General features: G+C 43.0%; 1 protein-coding gene across 8 annotated transcripts in view; it reads left to right on the forward strand.

Moving 5' to 3' along the window:
- The window catches only part of MUS81 (MUS81 structure-specific endonuclease subunit), a 293,609-nt gene that overhangs the window by 135,049 nt on the left and 133,911 nt on the right, over positions 1-24,649 (forward strand). For all 8 annotated transcript variants that reach the window (XM_073605255.1, XM_073605253.1, XM_073605252.1 and 5 more), the window contains one exon: positions 10,811-10,891. In XM_073605255.1, the coding sequence (XP_073461356.1) occupies positions 10,811-10,891 (81 nt within the window). The remainder of the gene's footprint in view (positions 1-10,810; positions 10,892-24,649) is intronic.

Consider the following 24,649-nt stretch of genomic DNA (forward strand, 5'->3'; position numbering starts at 1 on the left):
GGGGGGGAGGGTCCAGAGGTAGAGATAGTCCGGAGCATATTCCAGAGGGTAGTATTGGGGGCATTAGTGGTAGGTTGACCAAAGCACATAAACCCAAGGTAAGTATAGTAGCAAGTCCTAGTTGCAATCTCGGAACACCCAATAAGAGGATAATATGCGACCGGTCTAAACTACGTGGCATGTTCACCAATGCCAGGAGCCTGGCAGACAAGATGGGTGAACTAGAGATACTGTTGTACGAGGAGGATTTGGATTTTGTGGGAATTTCAGAGACCTGGTTCAACAGCTCTTATGATTGGCTGGCACCCATTTAAAGGTATACCCTTTATCGCAAGGATAGAGGGTAAAAAAGGGGGAGGGGTATGCCTATATATCAAGAATAATGTACAAGTGAATGTGAGAGATGACATCACTAAGGGAGCTAGGGAGGAGGTGGAATCCTTATGGGTAGAGCTCCAAAGGGATCAAGCTAAGGGGAAAATAATACTGGAAGTATGCTATAGGCCCCCTAACCTGAGGGAGGAAGGGGGGGGGGGACAGATCTCCTATCACAATTTGGATTAGCAACAAGGATGGGAAGTGTTATCATAATGGGGGATTTTAATTATCCAGACATAGCCTGGGCGGACGGAACCACGCATTCATCTAAGGCAAGTAGAAATAAAGCGTTACTGGATCTACTGATTACCAACAATACAGACCTGATCACGGATGTGGAAATACGGGGCAATTTAGGTAACCGCGATCACAGGTCAATTGGCTTCAGTATAAATCACACAAATAGGAAACATAAGGGGAATACAAAGACACTGAATTTCAAGAGGGCCAACTTCCCTGAACTACAAACATTGCTGGAAGGTATAAATTGGGATAAAATCTTAGGAACAAAGAACACGGAGGAGAGATGGGTTTGCTTTAAGAGCATATTAAATAAGGTCATTAGCCAATGCATCCCATTAGGTAATACATTTAAAAGAGCAAACAAAAGTCCTGGATGGCTTAACTCCAATGTAAAAATGTATATAAAAGCAAAGGAGAAGACCTTCAAAAAATACAAGGTTGAGGGATCATCATCAGCATTCAGAATTTATAAAGAATGCAACAAGAAATGTAAGGGTACAATAAGGACGGTTAAGATAGAACATGAAAGACACATAGCGGAGGAGAGCAAAATGTAAACAGTAAAAAAGGGAGGACAGACCATATTGGCCCCCATAAAGAATGAGGAAGGACATCTGGTTACAAAGGATTGGGGATATGGGCAAGGTATTGAATTTATTTTTCTCTTCAGTCTTCACGAGGGAATCGAGGGGCTTCAGTAACCAAAACTGCAGTGTTTATCCTCATGACACATCACAAGAAGCACCTCCATGGTTAACAGAGGACAGAATGAAAGTTAGACTTGGGACACTAAACATTAATAAAGCATGGCGTGCACCCGAGGGTACTTGGGGAACTCAGTCTAGTATTTGCCAGACCATTGTTCCTAATTTTTACTGACAGTCTACTGACTGGAATGGTACCAGCTGATTGGAGAAAAGCCAATGTAGCACCAATATTTAAAAAGGGCCCAAAATGCATCCCTGGAAATTACAGACCAGTTAGCCTAGTATGTAAATTCTTGGAGGGGATTTTGGATTTTCCAAAAGCATTTGACACAGTTCCCCATAAACGTTTACTGTACAAAATCAGATCTGTTGGCATGGACCATAGGATGAGTACATGGATTGAAAACTGGCTACAAGGGCGAGTTCAGAGGGTGGTGTTAATGGGGAGTACTCGGAATGGTCAGGGGTGGGTAGTGGGGTCCCCCAGGGTTCTGTGCTGGGACCAATCCTGTTTAATTTGTTCATAAACGACCTGGAGGATGGGGTAAACAGTTCAATCTCTGTATTTGCGGACGATACTAAGCAAAGCAGGGCAACAACTTCTCCGCAGGATGTGGAAACCTTGCAAAAAGATCTGAACAAATTAATGGGGTGGGCAACTACATGGCAAATGAGGTTCAATGTAGAAAAATGTAAAATAATGCATTTGGGTTTCAAAAATAGGAATGCAATCTATACACTGGGGGGAGAACCTCTGGGGGAATCTAGGATGGAAAAGGACCTGGGGGTCCTAGTAGATGATAGGCTCAGCAATGGCATGCAATGCCAAGCTGCTGCTAACAAAGCAAACAGAATATTGGCATGCATTAAAGGGGATTAATTCCAGAGATAAAATGATAAATCTCCTGCTTTGCAAGACTCTTGTCCGGCCGCACCTAGAGTATGCTGTCCAGTTCTGGGCACCAGTCCTCAGGAAGGATGTACTGGAAATGAATCGAGTACAAAGAAGGGCAACAAAGCTAATAAAGGGTCTGGAGGATATTGATTATGAGGAAAGGTTGCGAGCACTGAACTTATTCTCTCTGGAGAAGAGACGCTTGAGAGGGGATATGATTTCAATATACAAATACCATACTGGTGACCCCACAATAGGGATACAACTTTTTTGCGGAAGGGAGTTTAACAAGACTTGTGGCCAATCAATAAAATTAGAAGAAAAGCGGTTTAACCTTAAACTATGTAGAGGGTTCTTTACAGTAAAAGCGGCAAGGATGTGTAATTCGATTCCACAGGTGGTGGTCTCAGCGGGGGGCATCGATAGTTTTAAGAAACTATTAGATAAGCACCTGAACAACCGCAACATACAGGGATACACAAATTAATACTGACATATAATCACACACACAGGTTGGACTTGATGGACTTGTGTCTTTTTTCGACCTCACCTACTATGTAACTATATTACTAGAACGGATTACTTCTATAATAAAATGAACAAAGAATGAACAAAGAATGAATAAATCACAAAATAAATACATCCACTCTTTGTTCCTAATGTCATTTGTGGAAAATTAAACTTACATGTTGACAAAATTTGTGAAAACACATGTGACAGCCACAAAATAGTTAAAACCAATCAGTGATGTCCATCCAAGGATCCAAAGAGAACTGATGCTCACAATGATGTTAATGCACCCGGTGAAGACCAGCGAGACCAGGCAATATAAATGCCCCCAGAAGCCGGAGGCACACTGGGGGATATATACAGTGACAAAATTGCAATCTATACAAAAAGAAGGGGGGGTGTATAAAAACAAAAAAATGGTGGAAGGCCTGCCTCTTGGTCCTCTCCGACTGTATGACTCACCAGACCACCTGTCTGTCTTACTCCTCCCTGGAGATTTGCCCGGCAGTATTCTCCACTTGCTCCCGTGCCTTTGGTCAAGACTAGGGTTTTCTTCAAGCCAGACCCGAACACTATAGGCAATTTTTTTTTTTTAACGTAGGGTTGCCACCTGTCCAGAAATCACCCGGAGAGTCCAGGTTTTGAATCCTGTCCGGGTTTCAGACTGCCTGAAACCTGGATACATGATTCCAAACCTGGACTGTCTGGGTGAATCATGGACAGGTGGCAACCCTAGTCAGGACACCTCTGTGTGTTGTGAAGAGGGTCCCTTCCACACCTGAGCCCAGGCCCGAGGTCACCCCCCAGACTAGCGAGCTACCGTCAAGGGCCACCAACAGCCTAACACTCCATCTCCAGCTTCCTCCTGAACTCCACTGCCCCAGCCGGGCTGACCTTTAGTATTTTAGGGGGCGTGCCCCCTGCCAACCCATCTGTTGGGGATTGGTCAGGCCCCTCAAAATACTCCAGGCAGCTCTTTCTTACCTCCATGCCCATTCTTCTGTAAGTTTCCAGCAAGTTCCAGAAGTGGGTGAGGTTTCAGAAATGCTGCCTGTGGGTCATCCAGCCCTCCCCGAGTCCCTCAAACCTGACCCAGAGAACACACAGACTTGGCTGCCTGCCAAGCTTGAATTTACCTACATTAGCCCTGCTAGTACTCTAGTAACACAGCTGGGGGTGCTAAATAGGTGTTGTTGAAAACTGATCACATAAATAAGGCATGAAGACTGGGATATTTTTCTTTGGGAAGATAAAAGTCCAGTTAAGAGACGCTGTCAAATTTGTCTTCAACCAAATGTGTTCGCTGAGTGTATACGCATTTTAACAAATTCCAAAATAAATTCAAAATTTTTAAAAAGTTTGATTTTGTGTTGGGCCACAGGTTAGACACCCCTGTTATAAGACATGAAAGTAAACATAAACCTGACCATCTAGGATAACAGGTCTGTAAAACATGATACAAAGAATCCACATTAGATAAGTGGATCAAATTGGGTCAGTTTAAGCAATAAAGATGATGATTCTAGTGGAAGGGTTGGATAGATGGTAATTGAGATTAGGGTGTAAGTAGAAGGAAATGGGTAATGAGGGGAAAGGAAAAGGAAAAGGGTGGGGGGTGGAGCCTGAATAAAAAATAAGTGGTACGAATAGGTGGTGGGATATACCGGTAAGTGGTACTAATAGATGGGTGGGAGGGAAATGATGGTTAGATCTGCTTTCAGTCTCAAAGGGACAGAAATTCTTGATCAAATCCTGCAGGGAGATAGAAAGGTGTCCAGGTCCGCCAGGGGGCCTGGATCTTCTCTATTTTATCAGTGAGTTTCATTTGTATTTTTTAATGCAGGGGGGGCTGTGTTAATCCTGGACTTGGTTTAACTCAGAGAGGGTGGGCATTTTCCAGACCCTAGCCTCTTCCCGCCCAAGGTACGTCATATGACGTCCTTGACTTTGTGCGGGTATATCTGAATGGGCATGCATCATTCAGATATTGGCTTTTTCCGGCGGCGATTCCCTACACCATAAGAATGATCATAGCGGCTGTTCCGCCGATTGATCCTTCTTACGGGCGGCGAGAGGGGACGCCCCTCCCGCTGCCCTCTGTTGCTTCTACCGACTCACTGGTTCCAACGGTGAGTCGAAGACAGGATCCACCGGCCCCGGATGGTGATCACAGAGATTTCCGGAGGACCAGATGGTCGCCGGAGTCTCTATGATCGTTTGGAGGCCAGGCGCGATGTTATGACGTCACGCCCAGCCTCTGCATGCAAATGAATGGCACCGCCTCAGGTAGGAAGCCAAGATCTTAATTTTTTTTTTTTTTTTTAATTTCAGGCTTCCCAGCCTAGAGGTGAGATGTGGGGTCTTTTTGACCCCATATCTCATTGTAAAGAGGACCGATCATGCCATATTCCTATTACAAGGGATGTTTACATTCCTTGTAATAGGAATAAAAGTGATCAAAATTTTTAAAGTGTCAAACTAAAAGAAGCAAAGTAAAATTAACAATAAAAAAAAAATATTTAAAGTGTCCCTGTCCCCGTGTGCTCGCACATAGAAGCGAACGCATACATAAGGCTCGCCCACGTATGAAAATGGTGTTCAAACCACACATGTGAGGTATCGCCGTGAACGTTAGAGCGAGAGCAATAATTCTAGCCCTAGACCTCCACTGTAACGAACGTGTGCAATTTTGAAGCATGACATGTTAGGTATCTATTTACTCTGCGTAACTTCATCTTTCACATTATGCAAAAAAATTGTGCTAACTTTAATGTTTTTTTTTTTTTTTAAAGCATGAAACTATTTTTTTCCAAAAAAAACGTGTTAGAAAAATTGCTGCGCAAATACCGTGCGAGATAAAAAGTTTCAACCACCTCCATTGTATTCTCTAGGGTCTTTGCTGAAAAAACATATATAATGTTTGGGGGTTCTATTTAATTTTCTAGCAAAAAAATGATACATTTTACATGTAGGGGAGAAATGTCAGAATTTGCCGGGATGGGAAGTGGTTAAGAATCATCTGTTGCTGCTGTAAAGACATGTACCTATTGTTTTAAAAGTGTGCTTATCTATGCCTGGGGACCTAAGTTTTAAAAGAGCATATTGAGCTGAAAAGGGCCTGGAGTATCTGAAAGTTTGGAGAGCATCTAGTAAATGTCGGTCCAAAAGTGGAGTACTACAGGACAGGTACACCATACGTGGAGAAAAGTGCCCACTTGACCACATGCATGCCAAATCGGCGGCTATTGCCGGCAATGGCACCGTCCGAATTGGTGCGATGCCGCACCGGTTCCCAAAAGTAGTTTCTGTACTACTTTTGGCAACTTTGGGGTGCGATTTGTATAGACATCTGTGCAGGAACCCGCACAGATGTCTCTGAAATCCCCCCCCGAAGTCGGACTGACATGCGGGAATGAAATTGTACGCGTTCAGCTGAACTTGCACGATTTCAATCCCACTGTTAGTGTGAACCTTGGCTAAAGGTCTACCTCACATTAAGTACTCCCCTTTGCTTCCTTGGGACCTCAATTTGGCTTGGTTCTGTCTGTCCCTCAGAAACCACCCTTTGGATCCAACCAGGATATTCCCTTAGAAGATCTTTCCCACAAAGTAGATTTTTTTGCTTGCTATCATGTCTGTCATATGTGTCTCTGAGCCCTCTTCTGTAAAGAGCCATTCTTTATACTTCATACAGACAAGGTTGTCTTATTCTTCTTAAGGTGGTATCAGTATTCCAACTCAATGAGGAGGAATATGCCCTGTTCCAAAGCATCTGACGGAAATCTTTCTTCATTGCCTGGACATTGTCAGAGACATTAGAGTCTACCTCAAAGCTATAACTTTGATCATACAGATGTATGCCTTGGTTGTCCTGTTCTTAGGATGTCACAGTGGACACCCTGGTTCCTCCATCGTGAGATGGATCGGAAATCTGATTGCTAGAGCTTATGTTCCCAAGCACAAATCTCCTCTGCATTTACGCTCCCATTCCACAAGAATGGTGGAAGTCTCCTGGGCATATTGACACTAGGCTTTAGGAGACCAGCTGTGTAAGGCTGCCTGCTGGTCCTTTGTTCATACCTTCTCAAGGTTCTATCTGGTAAATGTCCAGCTCTCTGCGCATGCAGCTTTCGGCCGCAGGGTTCTTGCAGCGGCACACTATAGTTGGGTTCCTTCTGAGCCTTCTATTTGTACTTGGAGTCTCTTGAAGATAACCAAGGAAATGTAATGGAGGAAAGTGGGAAAGTGACCTGGGGTGTGCCATGGTCAGTATGCCTTAAAGGGGGCATACCCAAGAAGTAATTGGAAATAAAGAAGAAGTAAAAATAAAGGGAATGGGTGGGTGGGATAACGGGAAGAGAAACACAGATGGAAAGGGAGGAATAGGGGCAGATATTTATAGGGCAAGCCTCCCCCTACAAATTCAGGCTGGCCTGCGGCCAGCCTTCCTACTTGTCTAGTTGTCCACCCTTCTCATTCATTGTGTGGGGATGTCCTGGGATATATGAATTATTTGCCAGTGTCCTGTACTGTGCGAGTAACATAAGAGGAATTTGGATTTGCCTTTTTTATATATTTTTACACTCACTGGAATGGGGTAGGGTATAGGGGAAGTGCTTCGGCGTGTGTCCCCAAAGCTTTGCCAGTGTCCATACAAGCCTACAGCCCAGGGTCTGTAAATTAAGGATCGACCGATAATATTTTTTTGGTGCCGATACGATTCCGATATTTCAACCACCTTTCAGGCCGATATTGTGTAAATTTTTTTTTAATCACTGTTATTGCTGTCAAAAGGAATGTAAACCTTCCTTGTGACGGTAATAGGCAGTGACAGGTACTCTTTATGGAGGGATCAGGGGTCTATTGGAACCCAAACCCCACCTCTGCATTTGAAATTATTCAAAACGTCAAGATCAGTGTTTTTGAATACTTTGTATTTTTTTAAAACTTGCGCCTTTAAGATGCCAGTAATCTGGTAAGTGATGTCATGAGGTGTTACTAGATCCGAGATCTGAACGAAGCATCGGCTTTGTTCGGGTCTTCGGGCCAGCCGGCGGATGTTCCGGCTGGTTGCTGTGGCCTCCCAGTGGGATGGGAGAGCGGCGGGAGCGGGGACGTCCCCTCCCGCTGCTTGTAATAACAGCCGAGCGGCTGCTGAGTCGCATTGGTTGTTATTACAATAAAGCCGACTGTCCAGTACCTGCAATATTGGTAATATCAGGTACGTTTGTGCACGATACTTCAAAAAAAGTGAATATCGGTCGATCCCTACTGTAAAAACTTTGCCTGTGTCCTGAACTGTATGCCAAGATATGGAATTTACAGGCAAGTCAAAATTTCTCTTTTTTTTTTCACTAGCATTTTTATTTGTTTAATTTGAATTTTTTTTTTTTTTCAAATCGAGATATTCCGTACCCCATTGATATTTGTTTTTTCAGTGACTTCGAAAACATCTGCTTGAGCTAGTCTCTACATAATAGTTATCTAAATCAGTGTATCCTCAGCAGCAACTTTAAACACCGTCGCTGGAATAAAAAAAACTGCAGGGCTAGCGCCTAAAATGTGAAATTCAGGCACTGAGCTATGTTGTGATGCTTTCCAGACCTCTGTGTAATGAGACTTCTTCAGGTCTAGAACCATGGCACAGTCTGTGGCGTATAAAAAAAAAAAGGGGGGGGGGGTGCATGGGTGCACCAACCTTGTTCTTAACCAAGCCACCTATTATTTTGGTATTAAAAAGTAATATACTTGTGGTTGGATCTCATCTACCAGTACAGTTTCTGATTACGTTTTTGTGCTCTTATTGTTAATTTTCTGATGCTTTACAATAACTGTGTGTACTGATTTTACCAGAACAAGTGTACCACTAACTTATTTTATCCACGTTAACGTATTATGATGGCTGTCTCTCTGGGATGTTTTTTCCTGGTGGGGGTGGGTGGGGGAACTTGGAAATTTCTTTGTATCCTTATAATAATGGTATGACATGGGCGGCATCTCACTGACCTTGACATCTACTCTTACCCTGTTGGAGGCTTTAGAGTGTGCATGTGTGGTTAGGCATTCTAAGCTTAGACTTTTACCCTAGTAACTTACCTTCTTGTGGACCACCATAGCTGTTGGTCCAAGTTTTCTTATACTGCTCAGGAAGTTTATTTTACCTGTTTTCTGGATAGCAGATGAGTGGTTGTCCTCCACATTGCTAATTAAGGTGCATAATGGAACTATGTATAATTCTTCAGGAAGCAGTCTTCCCCCTACTAGTAGTTACTTGTCCTGGTCTGAAGCACTAGGTTGATCCGAGATGCTGTACCCCTGGATGGTGGAAATTTCCATATATGCTTGACCACCTTAGTTTCCTGTGCCAAATTACTCCTCCTACCAGGTGTGGCTTCAACCTCAGCTGATGTCCGCTTTGAGCATTGGTCCTGCTGGCAGCTCTTCATTTGCATGCAGTCCCCAGTTATTTGCCATAAAATCCCTTTCTTGGAGTTTCCTATGAAACACAGACCCCCTCTCCACTGTGTTTTATGATCACACTTTTAGTACTGCTTTTCTACAAAACTGAGGTATACTAGTAGTAAGAGGGGTTATGCTGGGCAGGCCGACAGTGTCCAATTCTCTTGTAGGTGGCAGTATAACCTGAAAATTAATAACTTCCCGTGACCCTCGATGGAGTACAAAAATCCTATTTTGGCTAATAAGGGGTGTACAGAGCATTAAGTGGTTAAAGGCCAAGTTCACTTTTTAAAAAATATATATAATAAATGCACAAAGTGTGCATTCATTTTTTTTCTAAGGAGACTGTAGAGCATTGCACCCACTATCAGTAGATGGCAAGTACAAAGCCGGGATCCTGCAGACTCTAAGGAGTATGCCTGAACCTTCAATACAGGCAGGCAGTTAATTAAAGGGGAGTTCAAAAATGGAACTTCCGCTTTAAGTGCTGGTGACCCCCTGACATGCCACATTTGGCATGTCATTTTTTTTGGGGGGTGGGGGACGGGTACCCTGGTGCCGTGGCGCCGAAAGGAAGATCGCCTGTCCCCCCTCCCTCCCTGCAAACTTCTGGGACACGTCACAGGTCCCAGAAGATTGCCCGGCCATTCACAGCGCCCACTGTTAGAATGCTGGCGCCATGGAGAGGAGGGGGAGAGGAGGGAGGTTTCCTGCACCCACATCGCTAGACTGTGGAACAGGTGAGTGTCTGATTATTAAAAATCAGCAGCTACGCTTTTTGTAGCTGCTGACTTTGAAATGGGTGGAATTCCGCTTTAAGAGCAGAAAGATCAATGAACTACGAGAGTGCTCACAAGCACCCTCGTCCAGTTAATTGAGAACTACAAGTAGTCCGTTGCAATGGTTGACGGTACTTGTAAGTCTATTCATTCACAGGAACTGTGAATGAATTAAGCAGGCCGTCTCTTGCTCACTCCAGAGATGGGATAGGGATTATGAACTATGGGACTTGTAGTGTACATAGATAAATGCACACAACTGCAGTTAATGCACACTCTTTTTTTTCCAAATAAACAGAAATGAGAGAGGAAAGGAGAGGTTTTGGACATCATAAGGCAGAAAAACAAAGTAAGCCTAGGTTCACACTGAGTGCCGGAATGAAATCGGGCAAGTTCAGTTGAACTCGCACGATTTCATACCCGCATGTCAGTCCCGATTTTGGGGGCGATTTCAGACATCTGTGTGGGTTTCTGTACAGATGTCAATGGAAGTCACCCCCCCCCCCCTGAAACTGCCAAAAGTAGTACAGAAACTACTTTTGGAAATCGGTGCGGCGCCGCAAATGCAGCGTCGCACCGATTAGGACAGTGCCATTGCCGCCGATTTGCATGCGATTTGACATGTCAAATCGCACCAATGTGAACCAGGGCTAAGGAATAATTTTGTGGAAAATAGATTTTATGGCCATAAAGTAGTGGAAGTGTATGAATTATTTTTCAAGTATAAGGTTATCATTTAGTATCACTTCAAATGATGCAGAATCCATGGACGAATATACTGTATATTGAGTAACAAGTCACCAATGTGAGAGTAAATGTAACGCAAGCTCTTGTTACAGAATCCTAATTCCAAAGGTTATATGACCAAGGCGGAACTGCAAAGAGAAGCTCAATCACTATGTGACAAATCATTTACTCTGGTAAGATTATTTTCATTTTCTTATACTAATGATATATCCTGCCACTCCCTGCCACAAATTATTATGAAATAACTCCTAACTGGCTCATGTTCCTCTATATGGTTTAAATACACTGAGTGGAATTTACTAAAGGGCCAGGGCCGCATATTGGGTGGCGTCGCCCGGTTCCATAGAAACCAGCCAACATTTGGCCAATGTGTAGGGCAACCAGTCCGACAGAAGTTTGGCCAGGTTCCATTGAAGGGGCATAATCGAAAAAGGTCTGCCGATTGGCATCCAATCGGTCCTCTCAGCCAGTGGCTGAGAGCGCCGACCGATGTGTTCTGGTGGGGGGAGCCATCCCCGCTGTCAGAACAAAATAGCTCAGCAGGGAAGATCGCTGTACTAACATTGCATAGTAAGTACAATGGCTCATCTCAAGCTGCCATTTAGCCTGCTGGGTTGATCGAAAAAAAACCAATCGTGTGTACTAGGCTTTAGACTGGACCAGCCAGAATCTGGAGCACCTGTGTGTGACTGATGTGGTGGTGATCAAGGACAGTATGCTTTGTTTGTTTTTCCTCACACTTTCATCAGAGTAGTTCAGCTGTACTACTCTGAGGGGGTGATCAGGGATTTTTGTTTTTTTTTGTTTTTTTTTACACTATGTTTGCTATTACAATGAAGATCATTGTAACAGCAAAATTTTCACTGTCATGAATGGGTTACAATTATGACAGCTTTGATCACTAGTGATCTGTGATTGGCTACAGCTAATCATATGGTACCAGGGTACTGTGATTGGTCCAGATACCATGTGATAGCTGTGGGCCAATCACAGCTTAGGAAACACAGCTGTTGCGAATGAATTAATTCATAACCGCTCTCTTGACATTGCGATCATGTGATCGCATAGCGGTCACATGATCACTGGGCCCCGAGTACCAGGATCCGCAATTCACTGTGTTCAGTATGGTATGGAATTATATGTGTCTGGTATGGATTTGAGGGGGGGGCTCATGCCACTTTTTTTTTTTTACTTTTTTGGTGTGGGGTCCCCTTTAGAAATCATACCAGGCCCGAAGATGCCTAATATGGATTGTGGGGGGGGAACCCCATGCTGTTTTCTTTTAATGACAGGCACCATTGTTCACATTCTGCTGTCAGCTGACTGGCAGTTGGCTCATCCTCTCAGCACACTGGGACGGTCACTCCCACCCCCTTCACAGCTCTATGCTCCAGTGAGTGCAGGAGGGGCAGAGCAGAGATCCAGTAACTGACAGTCACTGCTCCAGCTCAGTAAAGACTGTGACCTGAGCTATCAGCTTTCATATGATTGCTCAGTTCTCTGTCTTAGAGTCAGTGGGGGACAGCTGCAGCATTGGATCGATGCGCCAGCCATCTAGGTGAGTATGAATGTTTATTTTTTGTCTTATCCCACACCACTTTAACCACCACAATACTGGGCACTTTCACCCCCTTCCTTCCCAGACTAATTTTCAGCTTTCAGTGCCCTCGCACTTTGAATGACAATTACTCAGTCATGCTACACTGTACCCAAATAAAATTTTTATCATTTTGTTCACACAAATAGAGCTTTCTTTTGGTGGTATTTATTTACCACTGCATTTTTAATTTTTTGTGATGGAAGCTAAAAAAGAACGCAAGTTTTGAAAAAAAAATGTATTTTCTACATTTAAGGATTGACCAAGTCAAAAAATTAGCGGACTTATGTAGGCACATAAGGAGAGAGAGAGAATTAATAAAAAAGTATAAATTTTATTACAACATAGTTAAAAAACATAGATAACAATAACAAAGATTAATTTGTTAATGAATTAAGATTAATTAATTAATTTTACTACACTGCTGTCACCAGCATGCATTTGATTTACATGTCGTCCTATAGGTGTCAGCAGTTGATTACTGTAATATATATGAACCTTGATTCAACTCCAAAAAGCTTGTTTGGTTTTTGCCATTGTAGAAACTACCACATTCGCAAAACTTAATGTACACCACGCCCTCCGTCTGACTGTTGACGTGGTGTATCGTAGAGTGTAACCACTTCAGCCCCGGAGGATTTGGCTGCTCAATGACCAGAGCACTTTTTACAATTTGGCACTGCGCTGCTTTAACTGGTAATTGCGTGGCCATGCAATGCTGTACCCAAACAAGATTTGCGTCCTTTTTTCCCCACAAATAGAGCTTTCTTTTGATGGTATTTGATTGCCTCTGCGATTTTTATTTTTTGCGATATAAATGGAAAAAGACCAAATAGTTTTTTAAAAACAAAATGATATTTTCTACTTTTTGTTAAAAAAAATTCAATAAACTGAATTTTAGTCATACATTTAGGCCAAAATGTATTCAGCCACATGTCTTTGGTAAAAAAAAGGTCAATAAAAGCGTATATTTATTGGTTTGCGCAAAAGTTATAGCGTCTACAAGCTAGGGTACATTTTCTGGAAATTACGCAGAATTTAGTTTATGACTGCCTATCTGTATTTGCGGATGATACTAAGCTAAGCAGGGCAATAACTTCTCCGCAGGATGTGGAAACCTTGCAAAAAGATCTGAACAAATTAATAGGGTGGGCAACTACATGGCAAATGAGGATCAGTGTAGAAAAATGTAAAATAATGCATTTGGGTGGCAAAAATAGGAATGCAATCTATACACTGGGGGAGAACCTCTGGGGGAATCTAGGATGGAAAAGGACCTGGGGGTCCTAGTAGATAGGCTCAGCAATGGCATACAATGCCAAGCTGCGGCTAACAAAGCAAACAGAATGTTGGCATGCATTAAAAAGGGGATCAACTCCAGAGATAAAACGATAATTCTCCCACTCTACAAGACTCTGGTCCGGGCCGCACCTAGAGTATGCTGTCCAGTTCTGGGCACCAGTCCTCAGGAAGGATGTACTGGAAATGGAGCAAGTACAAAGAAGGGCTAATAAAGGGTCTGGAGGATATTAGTTACGAGGAAAGGTTGTGAGCACTGAACTTATTCTCTCTGGAGAAGAGAAGCTTTAGAGGGGATATGATTTTGATATACAAATATCAAACTGGTGACCCCACAATAGGGATAAAACTTTTTTGCAGAAGGGAGTTTAACAAGACCCGTGGCCACTCATTAAAATTAGAAGAAAATAGGTTTAACCTTAAACTACGTAGATGGTTCTTTACTGTAAGAGCGGCAAGGATGTGGAATTCCCTTCCACAAGCGGTGGTCTCAGCGGGGAGCATCAATAGTTTCAAGAAACCTATTAGATCAGCACCTGAACGACCGCAACATACAGGGATATACAATGTAATACTGACATACAGTATCTCACAAAAGTGAGTACACCTCTCACATTTTTGTAAATATTTTATTATATCTTTTCATGTCACAACACTGAAGAAATGACACTTTGCTAAAATGTAAAGTAGTGAGTGTACAGCTTGTATAACAGTGTAAATTTGCTGTCCCCTCAAAATAACTCAACACACAGCCATTAATGTCTAAACCGATAGCAACAAAAGTGAGTATACCCCTAAATGAAAATGTCCAAATTGGGCACAAAGTGTCAATATTTTGTGTGGCCACCATTATTTTCCAGCACTGCCTTAACCCTCTTGAGCATGGAGTTCACCAGAGCTTCACAGGTTGCCACTGGAGTCTTCTTCCACTCCTCCATGACAACATCACGGAGCTGGTGGATGTTAGAGACCTTGCGCTCCTCCACCTTCCGTTTGAGGATGCCCCACAGATGCTTAATAGGGTTTAGGTCTGGAGACATGCTTGGCCAATGCATCATCTTTACCCTCAGCTTCTTTAGCAAGGCAGTGGTCATCTTGGAGGTGTGTTTGGGGTTATCATGTTGGAATACTGCCCTGCAGCCCAGTCACTGAGGGGAGGGGGATCGTGCTCTGCTTCAGTATGTCACAGTACATGTTGGCATTCATGGTTCCCTCAATGAACTGTAGCTCTCCAGTGCCGGTAGCACTCATTCAGCCCCAGACCATGACACTCCCACCACCATGCTTGACTGTAGGTAAGACACACTTGTCTTTGTACTCCTCACCTGGTTGCCATCACACACGCTTGACACCATCTGAACCAAATAAGTTTATCTTGGTCTCATCAGACCACAGGACATGGTTCCAGTAATCCATGTCCTTAGTCTCCTTGTCTTCAGCAAACTGCGGGCTTTCTTGTGCATCATCTTTAGAAGAGGTTTCCTTCTGGGACAACAGCCATGCAGACCAATTTGATGCAGTGTGCGGCATATGGTCTTAGCACTGACAGGCTGACCCCCCACTCCTTAAACCTCTGCGGCAATGCTGGCAGCACTCATACATCTATTTCCCAAAGACAACCTCTGGATATGACGCTGAGTACCTGCACTCAACTTGGCGAGGCCTGTTCTGAGTGGAACCTGTCCTGTTAAACCACTGTGTGGTCTTGGCCACCGTGCTGAAGCTCAGTTTCAGGGTCTTGGCAATATTCTCATACAGTCAGGTCCATAAATATTGGAGTATCGACACAATTCTAATCTTTTTGGCTCTATACACCACTACAATGGATTTGAAATGAAACAAACAAGATGTGTTTTAAAGGGGTTGTAAAGGTAATTTTATTTTTTTTTAAAAATAACTAACATGTCATACTTACCTTCACTGTGCAGCTCGTTCTGCACAGAGTGGCCCCGAACCTGCTCTTCTGGGGTCCCTCGGCGGCTGTTTCAGCTCCTCCCCGCAAGAAATAACCACCTTAATGCGAGCTCCCTCGCATGGTGGTTAGTTGTTGCGGGCGCGCTCCCGTGATACAGCCGGCGGCTATAGCCACTCGCTGTATCACTCGGCCCCGCCCCCCGGCGCGCCGTGTCATCGGATGTGATTGACAGCAGCGCGAGCCAATGGCTGCGCTGCTTTCAATCCATCCACTGCAGCCAATCAGCGACCAGGCTGAGCTGCAATAGAGATGACGAGAACGAGCAGCGGAGATTCGAGGTGTCAGGTAAGTAAAACGGGGGGGCTGGGGGCGGCGGTATTGTCAAAAGTTTTTTCACCTTAATGCATATAATGCATTAAGGTGAAAAAAATTTTACCTTTACAACCCCTTTAACTGCAGGCTTTCAGCTTTCATTTGAGGGTATTTACATCCAAATCAGGTGAACGGTGTAGGAATTACAACAGTTTGTATATGTGCCTCCCACTTTTTAAGGGATCAAAAGTAATGGGATCAAAAACAGATTAACAATCATCCATCAAACTTTCACTTTTTAATACTTGGTTGCAAATCCTTTGCAGCCAATTACAGCCTGAAGTCTGGAACGCATAGACATCACCAGACGCTGGGGTTCATCCCTGGTGATGCTCTGCCAGGCCTCTACTGCAACTGTCTTCAGTTCCTGCTTGTTCTTGGGGCATTTTGCCTTCATTTTTGTCTTCAGCAAGTGAAATGCATGCTCAATCGGATTCAGGTCAGGTGATTGACTTGGCCATTGCATAACATTCCACTTCTTTCCCTTAAAAAACTCTTTGTTTGCTTTCGCAGTATGCTTCGGGTCATTATCCATCTGCACTGTGAAGTGCTGTCCAATGAGTTCTGAAGCATTTTGCTGAATATGAGCAGATAATATTGCCCGAAACACTTCAGAATTCATCTTGCTGCTTTTGTCAGCAGTCACATCATCAATAAATACAAGAGAACCAGTTCCATTGGCAGCCATACATGCCCTCGCCATGACAATACCACCACCATGCTTTACTGATGAGGTGGTATGCTTGGGATCATAAGCAGTTCCTTTCCTTCTTTATACTCTTCTCTTTCCATCACTCTGGTACAAGTTGATCTTGGTCTCATCTGTCCATAGGATGTTGTTCCAGAACTGTGAAGGCTTTTTTAGATGTTGTTTGTCAAACTCTACTCTGGCCTTCCTGTTTTTGAGGCTCACCAATGGTTTACATTTTGTGGTGAACCCTCTGTATTCACACTGGTGAAGTCTTCTCTTGATTGTTGACTTTGACACACATACACCTACCTCCTGGAAAGTGTTCTTGACCTGGCCAACTGTTGTGAAGGGTGTTTTCCTCACCAGGGAAAGAATTCTTCGGTCATCCACCACAGTTGTTTTCTGTGGTCTTTTGGTGTTGCTGAGCACACCGGTGCATTCTTTCTTTTTAAGGATGTTCCAAACAGTTGATTTGGCCACACCTAATGTTTTTGCAATCTGTCTGATGGGTTTGTTTTGTTTTTCAGCCTAATGATGGCTTGCTTCACTGATAGTGACAGCTCTTTGGATCTCATGTTGAGAGTTGACAGCAACAGATTCCAAATGCAAATAGCACACTTGAAATTAACTCTAGACCTTTTATCTGCTCCTTGTAAATGGGATAATGAGGGAATAACACACACCTGGCCATGGAACAGCTGAGCAGCCAGTTGTCCCATTACTTTTGGAACCTTAAAAAGTGGGAGGCACATATACAAACTGTTGCAATTCCTACACCGTTCACCTGATTTGGATGTAAATACCCTCCAATTAAAGCTGAAAGTCTGCAGTTAAAGCACATCTTGTTCGTTTCAATTCAAATCCATTGTGGTGGTGTATAGAGGCAAAAAAGATTAGAATTGTGTTGATGTCCCAATATTTATAGACCTGACTGTAGCCTAGGCCATCTTTATGTAGAGCAACAATTCTTTTTTTTTTCAGATCCTCAGAGAGTTCTTTGCCATGAGGTGCCATGTTGAACTTCCAGTGGCCAGTATGAGAGAGTGAGAGCGATAACACCAAATTTAACACACCTGCTCCCCATTCACACCTGATACCTAACGAGTCACATGAGACCTGGAAGGGAAAATGGCTAATTGGGCCCAATTTGGACATTTTCACTTAGGGGTGTACTCACTTTTGTTGCCAGGGGTTTAGACATTAATGGCTGTGTGTTGAGTTATTTTGAGGGGACAGCAAATTTACACTGTTATACAAGCTGTACACTCACTACTTTACATTTTAGCAAAGTGTCATTTCTTCAGTGTTGTGACATGAAAAGATATAATAAAATATTTACAAAAATGTGAGAGGTGTACTAACTTTTGTGAGATACTGTATAATCACACACACATAGGTTGGACGTGTGTCTTTTTTTCAACCTCTCCTACTATGTAACTATCTCATTTCTTTTCAGTGCTAAAATGGCAGGGCAGTACAACCCCCCCCCCCCCCCCAAATGACCCTGTTTTAGAAAGTAGACACCCCAAGGAAATTGCTGAGAGGCATGTTTAGCCCACTGAATTTTATTTTTTGTCACAAGTGATTGAAATATGACAAAAAAAAAAAATACACAAAGTTGTCACTAAATTATATATTGCTCACACGTGCCATGGTTATATGTGGAATTACACCACAAAATACATTCTGCTGCTTCTCCTGAGTACAGGGATACCTCATGTGTGAGACTTTTTGGGAGCCTAGCCACGTACAGGACCCCGAAAACCAATCACCGCCTTCAGGGTTTCTAAGGGTGTAAATTTTTTATTTCACTCACTACCTATCACAGTTTCAAAGGCCATAAAATGCCAAGATAGCACAACCCCCAAATGACCCCATTTTGGAAAGTAGACACCCCAAGCTATTTGCTGATAGGCATGTTGAGTCCATGGAATATTTTATATTTTGCCACAAGTTGCGGGAAAATGACACTTTTTTTTTTTTTTTTTTGCACAAAGTGGTCACTTAATGATCTATTGCTCAAACATGCCATGGGCATATGGGAGCCTAGCCGTGAACAGGACCCTGAAAACCTATTACCGCCTTCAGGCTTTCTAAGGGCGTAAAATTGTGATTTCACTTCCTCACTACCTATCAGAGTTTCGGAGGCCTGAAATGTCAAGATAGCACAAAACCCCCACATTTTGGAAAGAAGACACTTCAAGGTTTTTGCTGAAAGGCATGTTGTGTCCATGGAATATTTGATATTTTGCCACAAGTTTTGGGAAAATTAAATTTATTTATTTTTTTATTTTTTTTACACAAAGCTGTCACAAAATGATATATTGTTCAAACATGGCATGGTTATATGTAGAATTACACGCCAAAATACATTCTGCTGCTTCTCCTGTGTACAAGGATACCACATGCGTGAGACTTTTTTGGAGCCTAGCCGCGTACAGGACCCAAAATCCAAGCACTGCCTTCAGGCTTTCTAAATGCGTTTCATTCTCCCGCAACTTGTGGCAAAATATAAAATATTCCATGGACTCAACATGCCTATCGGCAAATAGCTTGGGGTGTCTACTTTCCAAAAAGGAGTCATTTGGGGGGGGTTTGAACTGTCCTGGAATTTTATGCACAACATTTAGAAGCTTATGTCACACATCACCCACTCTTCTAACCAGTTAAAGAAAATTACTTTGAACCCCCAAACATTATATATTTTTTTAAAGAAAGGGCCCTATAGATTAAAATTGTGGGTGTTGCAATTTTTTTTTCACACAGTATTTGCGGAGCCATTTTTCAAACGCATTTTTTTGATAAAAAACACACTTTTTTAGTTTTAATGCACTAAAACACACTATATTGCCCAAATGAAATAAAAAAGAAGATCTTATGCCGAGTACATGGATACCAAGCACGACATGTTTAAAAAATTGTGCACAAATGTGCAGTGGCGACAAACTACATACATTTTTAAAAGCCTTTACAGGTTACCATTTTACATTTACAGAGGAAGTCTACTGCTAAAATTACTGCCCTCGATCGAACCTTCGCGTTGATACCTCACATGCATGGTGCAATTGCTGTTTACATATGACACCAGACCGACGCTTGTGTTCGCCTTTGTGCGTAAGGGAGGGGGACAGGGGTGCTTTTTTTTAATATTTTTTATTTTTAAACTGTTCCTTTCCCTTTTTTTTAATCATTTTTATTGTTATCTTATGTAAATATCCCCTATGATAGCAATAGGTAGTGACAGGTACTCTTTTTTTGAAAACTTCGGGGTCTATTAGACCCTAGATCTCTCCTCTGCCCTCAAAGCATCTGACCACACCAAGATCAGGTGATAAAATGCTTTGCCAATTTCCCAATGGCGCTGTTTATATCCAGCAAAACCTAAGTCATGAAATGCTTGTAGCTTCCGTTTTCTTAGGCCATAGAGATGATTGGAGCCGTTCTGGTCTTTGATCGGCTCTATGGTCAGCTGGCGGAACCACCGGCTGCATTCTCGGGTTCCCTGTTGGGACAGGAGAGCCAGAGAAAAACCATGGAAGATGGTGAGGGGGGGGGGGACGTTCCCTCTCCCTGCTTGTAAAAGCAGTCTAGAGGCTAATTAGCCACTAGGATTGCTTTTACATGAAAGACGACCGCTGGCTGAAAAGAATGATATCAAGATGATACCTAAACCTGCAGGCATCATTCTGGTATAACCACTCAAAGTCCAGCAACATACTAGTACGTTGCTGGTCCTTGTTTGGCATACGTTGTAATGTTCTTTTTTTCATGCAGCCTGTGGGTGTTTTTTTTTTTTTTTTCAAAATTGTCGCTCTTTTTTTTTGTTTATAGCGCAAAAAATAAAAACCGCAGAGATAATCAAATACCACCAAAAGAAAGCTCTATTTGTGGGAAAAATTACATCAATTTTGGGTACAACGTCGCACAACCGCTCAATTGTCATTTAAAGCGACGCAGTGCCCTATCGCAAAAAATGGCCTGGTCACTGAACAGCCAAATATCCCGGGGCTGAAGTGGTTAAAGAAACCGGAAGTTAAGTAGTTGGAGTTTCTGATGGGTTGGAGAATTTGACAGAACACCCGCATGCTTTCCACCTTGGAGCCAGAAGTGACACCACAGGGACCCCACCTCTATGTGTTTCGCCTAATCTGGATTTCCTCAGGAAGCAATGTCTCTGTGGTTGTCTCCTTCTTAAATGCGTATCACTTAACTCTTTCCCTGCCTACTCCTGCATATTATCGGCATAGATAAGCAACTCCGCTTACATTGAAATAGACCAAAAACAAGATTTGCACCTAAAACAGATACCATTATACTGACTTATATGGATAAAAGTGTACATAGGTGTACAAAAAGTGTACACAAATCTTTAAACCAGCTACCTATTACCATATCTCTATATTTACCATGTACCCTGCAAGATTGTTCACCATCTCCGCCACCATTCCATATAAATATGCATGCTAAATACATAGCATTATATACAGTGCCTTGCAAAAGTATTCATCCCCCTTTACCTATTTTGTTACATTACAGCCTTTAGTTCAATGTTTTTTTAATCTGAATTATATGTGATGGATCTGAACACAATAGTCTAAGTTGGTGAAGTAAAATGAGAAAAATATATACATAAAACTGTTTTTCAGAAATAAAAAACTGATAATTGGCATGTGCGTATGTATTCACCCCCTTGGTTAGGAAGCCCATAAAAGGCTTTTATGGGCAATTAACTTCAGAAGTCACATAATTAGTGAAATGATGTCCACCTGTGTGCAATCTAAGTGTCACATGATCTGTCATTACATATACACATCTTTTTGAAAGGCCCCAGAGGCTGCAACACCTAAGCAAGAGGCACCACTAACCAAACACTGCCATGAAGACCAAGGAATTCTCCAAACAACTAAGAGACAATGTTATTGAGAAGTACAAGTCAGGGTTAGGTTATAAAAAAATATCCTTAGGATAATATCCTGATTATCCTTAGGAGCACCACTAAATCTATGATAACCAAATAGAAAGAACATGGCACAACAGCAAACCTGCCAACAGACGGCTGCACACCGAAACCCACGGACAGGGCAAGGAGGGCATTAATCAGAAAGACAGCACAGAGACCTAAGGTAACCCTGGGAGAGCTGCAGAGTTCCACAGCGGAGACTGGAGTATCTGTACATAGGACGACAATAAGCCGTACGCTCCATAGAGTTGGGCTTTATGGCAGAGTGGCCAGAAGAAAGCCATTACTTTCAGCAAAAAACAAAACGGCACGTTTCGAGTTTGTGAAAAGGCATGTGGGAGACTCCCAAAATGTATGGAGGAAGGTGCTCTGGTCTAATGAGACTAAAATTGAACTTTTCGGCCATCAAAGAAAACGCTATGTCTGGCGCAAACCCAACACATCACATCACCCAAACAACACCATCATATTTTTCAGCAGTCGGGACCGGGAAACTGGTCAGAGTTGAGGGAAAGATGGATGGTGCAAAATACAGGGATTTTCTTGAGCAACACCTGTACCACTCTGTGTGTGATTTGAGGCTAGGGCAGAGGTTCACCTTCCAGCAGGACAATGACCCTAAACAGACTGCTAAAGCAACACTTGAGTGGTTTAAGGGGAATCATGTAAATGTGTTGGAATGGCCTAGTCAAAGCCCAGACCTCAATCCAATAGAAAATCTGTGGTCAGACTTAAAGATTGCTGTTCACAAGCGCAAACCATCCAACTTGAAGGAGCTGGAGCAGTTTTGCAAGGTGGAATCGGCAAAAATCCCAGTGATAAGATGTGGCAAGCTCATAGAGACTTATCCAAAGTGACTTGGAGCTGTGATAGTCGCAGAAGGTGGCTCTACAGAGTATTGACTTTAGGGGGGTGAATAGTTGTGCACATTGACTTTTGCTGTTATTTTGTCCTATTTGTTGTTTGCTTCACAATAAAAAAAAATCTTCAAAGTTGTGGGCATGTTCTGTAAATTAAATGATGCAAATCCTCAAACAATTCATGTTCATTCCAGGTTGTGAGGCAACAAAGCACAAAAAATGCCAAGGGGGTGAATACTTTTGCAAGGCACTGAAATTAATACAGCTATATGTAAAAAAATGTAATTATTATAAAAAATACACCTTAAGATATCTATAAATTGGTTATACTATTAATCTCTATTTGGATAAAAATAAAGGGATAGCTATATACCACTACACATATGAGAAAAATGATTATAATAAGTGTGTATGAAGTCATGTGACTGTATTTTTTTTCACCTATGTGCTGGAGTGCTCATGTGACCTTCAAGGAAATTATCAATCAGATTAAATGAGCATATTAATAACATCATGGATTTAGAAAACATAATTTGTCAAACCATTTTAGGATCATGCATAATAAAGACCCCCAGACAGTTGAACGTTTATGTAATAGATGGGGTTAATAAGCATTGGAGGGGGTCAAATATGAAAGAGAGATTTCGCACAATGAGACCTGATGGTTTTATGAACTGGATACTGTAGATCAGTCGGGTCTCAATAGTGGTTTTGCACAGAGCAGTCCCAATCCTCCTCTTCTCTCGTCCCTTGCTGGCACTCCAGGTGGCCCCAGAGCAAGAAACTTGCAATGGGGACACCCAAGCAGGCTCGTTCATGAGCCATGGCTCTGCATGTCTATTCACACACAGAGCCGTGACTTGGCCCCACTCCCTTTCCTTCCTCGTTGGCTTACTGGCTGTGATTGGCCAATGGCTCCCGCTGCTGTCTCAGCCAATGAGGAGGGAGAGTCCCTGGAGAGCTGAGGGTCTCGCGCACATCGCTCGGAGGAAGATCGGGCTCAGGTAAGTATTAGCATAGAGGAAAAACCTTGAGCCTTTACAACCACTTTAACCACTTCAGCCCCAGAAGGATTTACCCCCTTAATGACCAGGCTATTTTTTGCGATATGGCACTGCGTTGCCTAAACTGACAATTGCCCGGTTGTGCGACATATTACCCAAACAAAATTGATGTCCATTTTTTCCCACAAATAGAGCTCTTCTTTGGTGGTATTTGATCACCTCTGCGGTTTTTATTTATTTTTTATTGTTTTTACTGGTAATGGCAATCTGCATCTTTCAACGGGACTGCAACATTGCGGGAGACATCTGACCCTAAGTGACACTTTTTGTGAACCAGTGACATTACAGTGATCAGTGCTATAAAAAATGCACTGATCAATATATAAATGACGCTGGCAGGGAAGGGGTTAACTCTAGGGGGCGATCAAAGGGTTAACTGTGTTCCCTGGGTGTGTTCGATCTGTGTGGGGGATGAGCTTACGTGGACAACACAGAGATCGCTGTTCCTGATGACTAGGAACAGCAGATCTCAGTGCTGTCCCCTGTCAGAACGGGGATCCGCCTTGTTTACATAGGCAGATCCCCGTTCTGCCTCTCTGTACCGCGATCACGGGTGGCCTGTGGACATCAAGTCCGCCAGACCCGCGGGCGCGCTCCCGCCTCACGCGGTGGGCACCCACTGTATCTCATGCACAGATCGACGTACAGGTACGTCGGTTTGTGTAGCCGAGCCATGTTGCCTCAGTATATATGTGGAAGGTGGTCAGCAAGTGGTTAAGGGATAAGTTCACTTTTTAGAAAAAAATTATGTATATTTTTTTGCAGGCAATTTTTTTTTGGTGCCTGTAAAGCATTGCACCAACGATCAGCAGATTGCTGGTGCCATGCAGGTCTCCTGCAGATCTGTCAGTGTATCTGTCAACATCCCGTACATCCCGTCAGTGTATCAGTCAACATCCCAGATTGTATCTGCAAACATCCCGTACAGGCAAGCAGATATAATCTGACAGGAGGAGTGAATGAATTACCATGGCACTCCACAGCACCGTGGTAGTTCATTGAGAACCACAAGCCAACAGCCACAAAGGATGTCGGGGCTTGTAGTTCATTTGCACACACAGTCCCACATGGCCGCACTGATTTCAAAAAGTGACAGCTAGTACGGGGAATTTCTCCCCGTACTGCTGTCACAGGGAGTGTGGGGATTGAGCAGCGGCTGCAGCGTTGGGAACA

Source organism: Aquarana catesbeiana, linkage group LG11 (assembly GCF_042186555.1).
Source record: "Aquarana catesbeiana isolate 2022-GZ linkage group LG11, ASM4218655v1, whole genome shotgun sequence".
NCBI classification, from domain to species: Eukaryota; Metazoa; Chordata; class Amphibia; order Anura; family Ranidae; genus Aquarana; species Aquarana catesbeiana.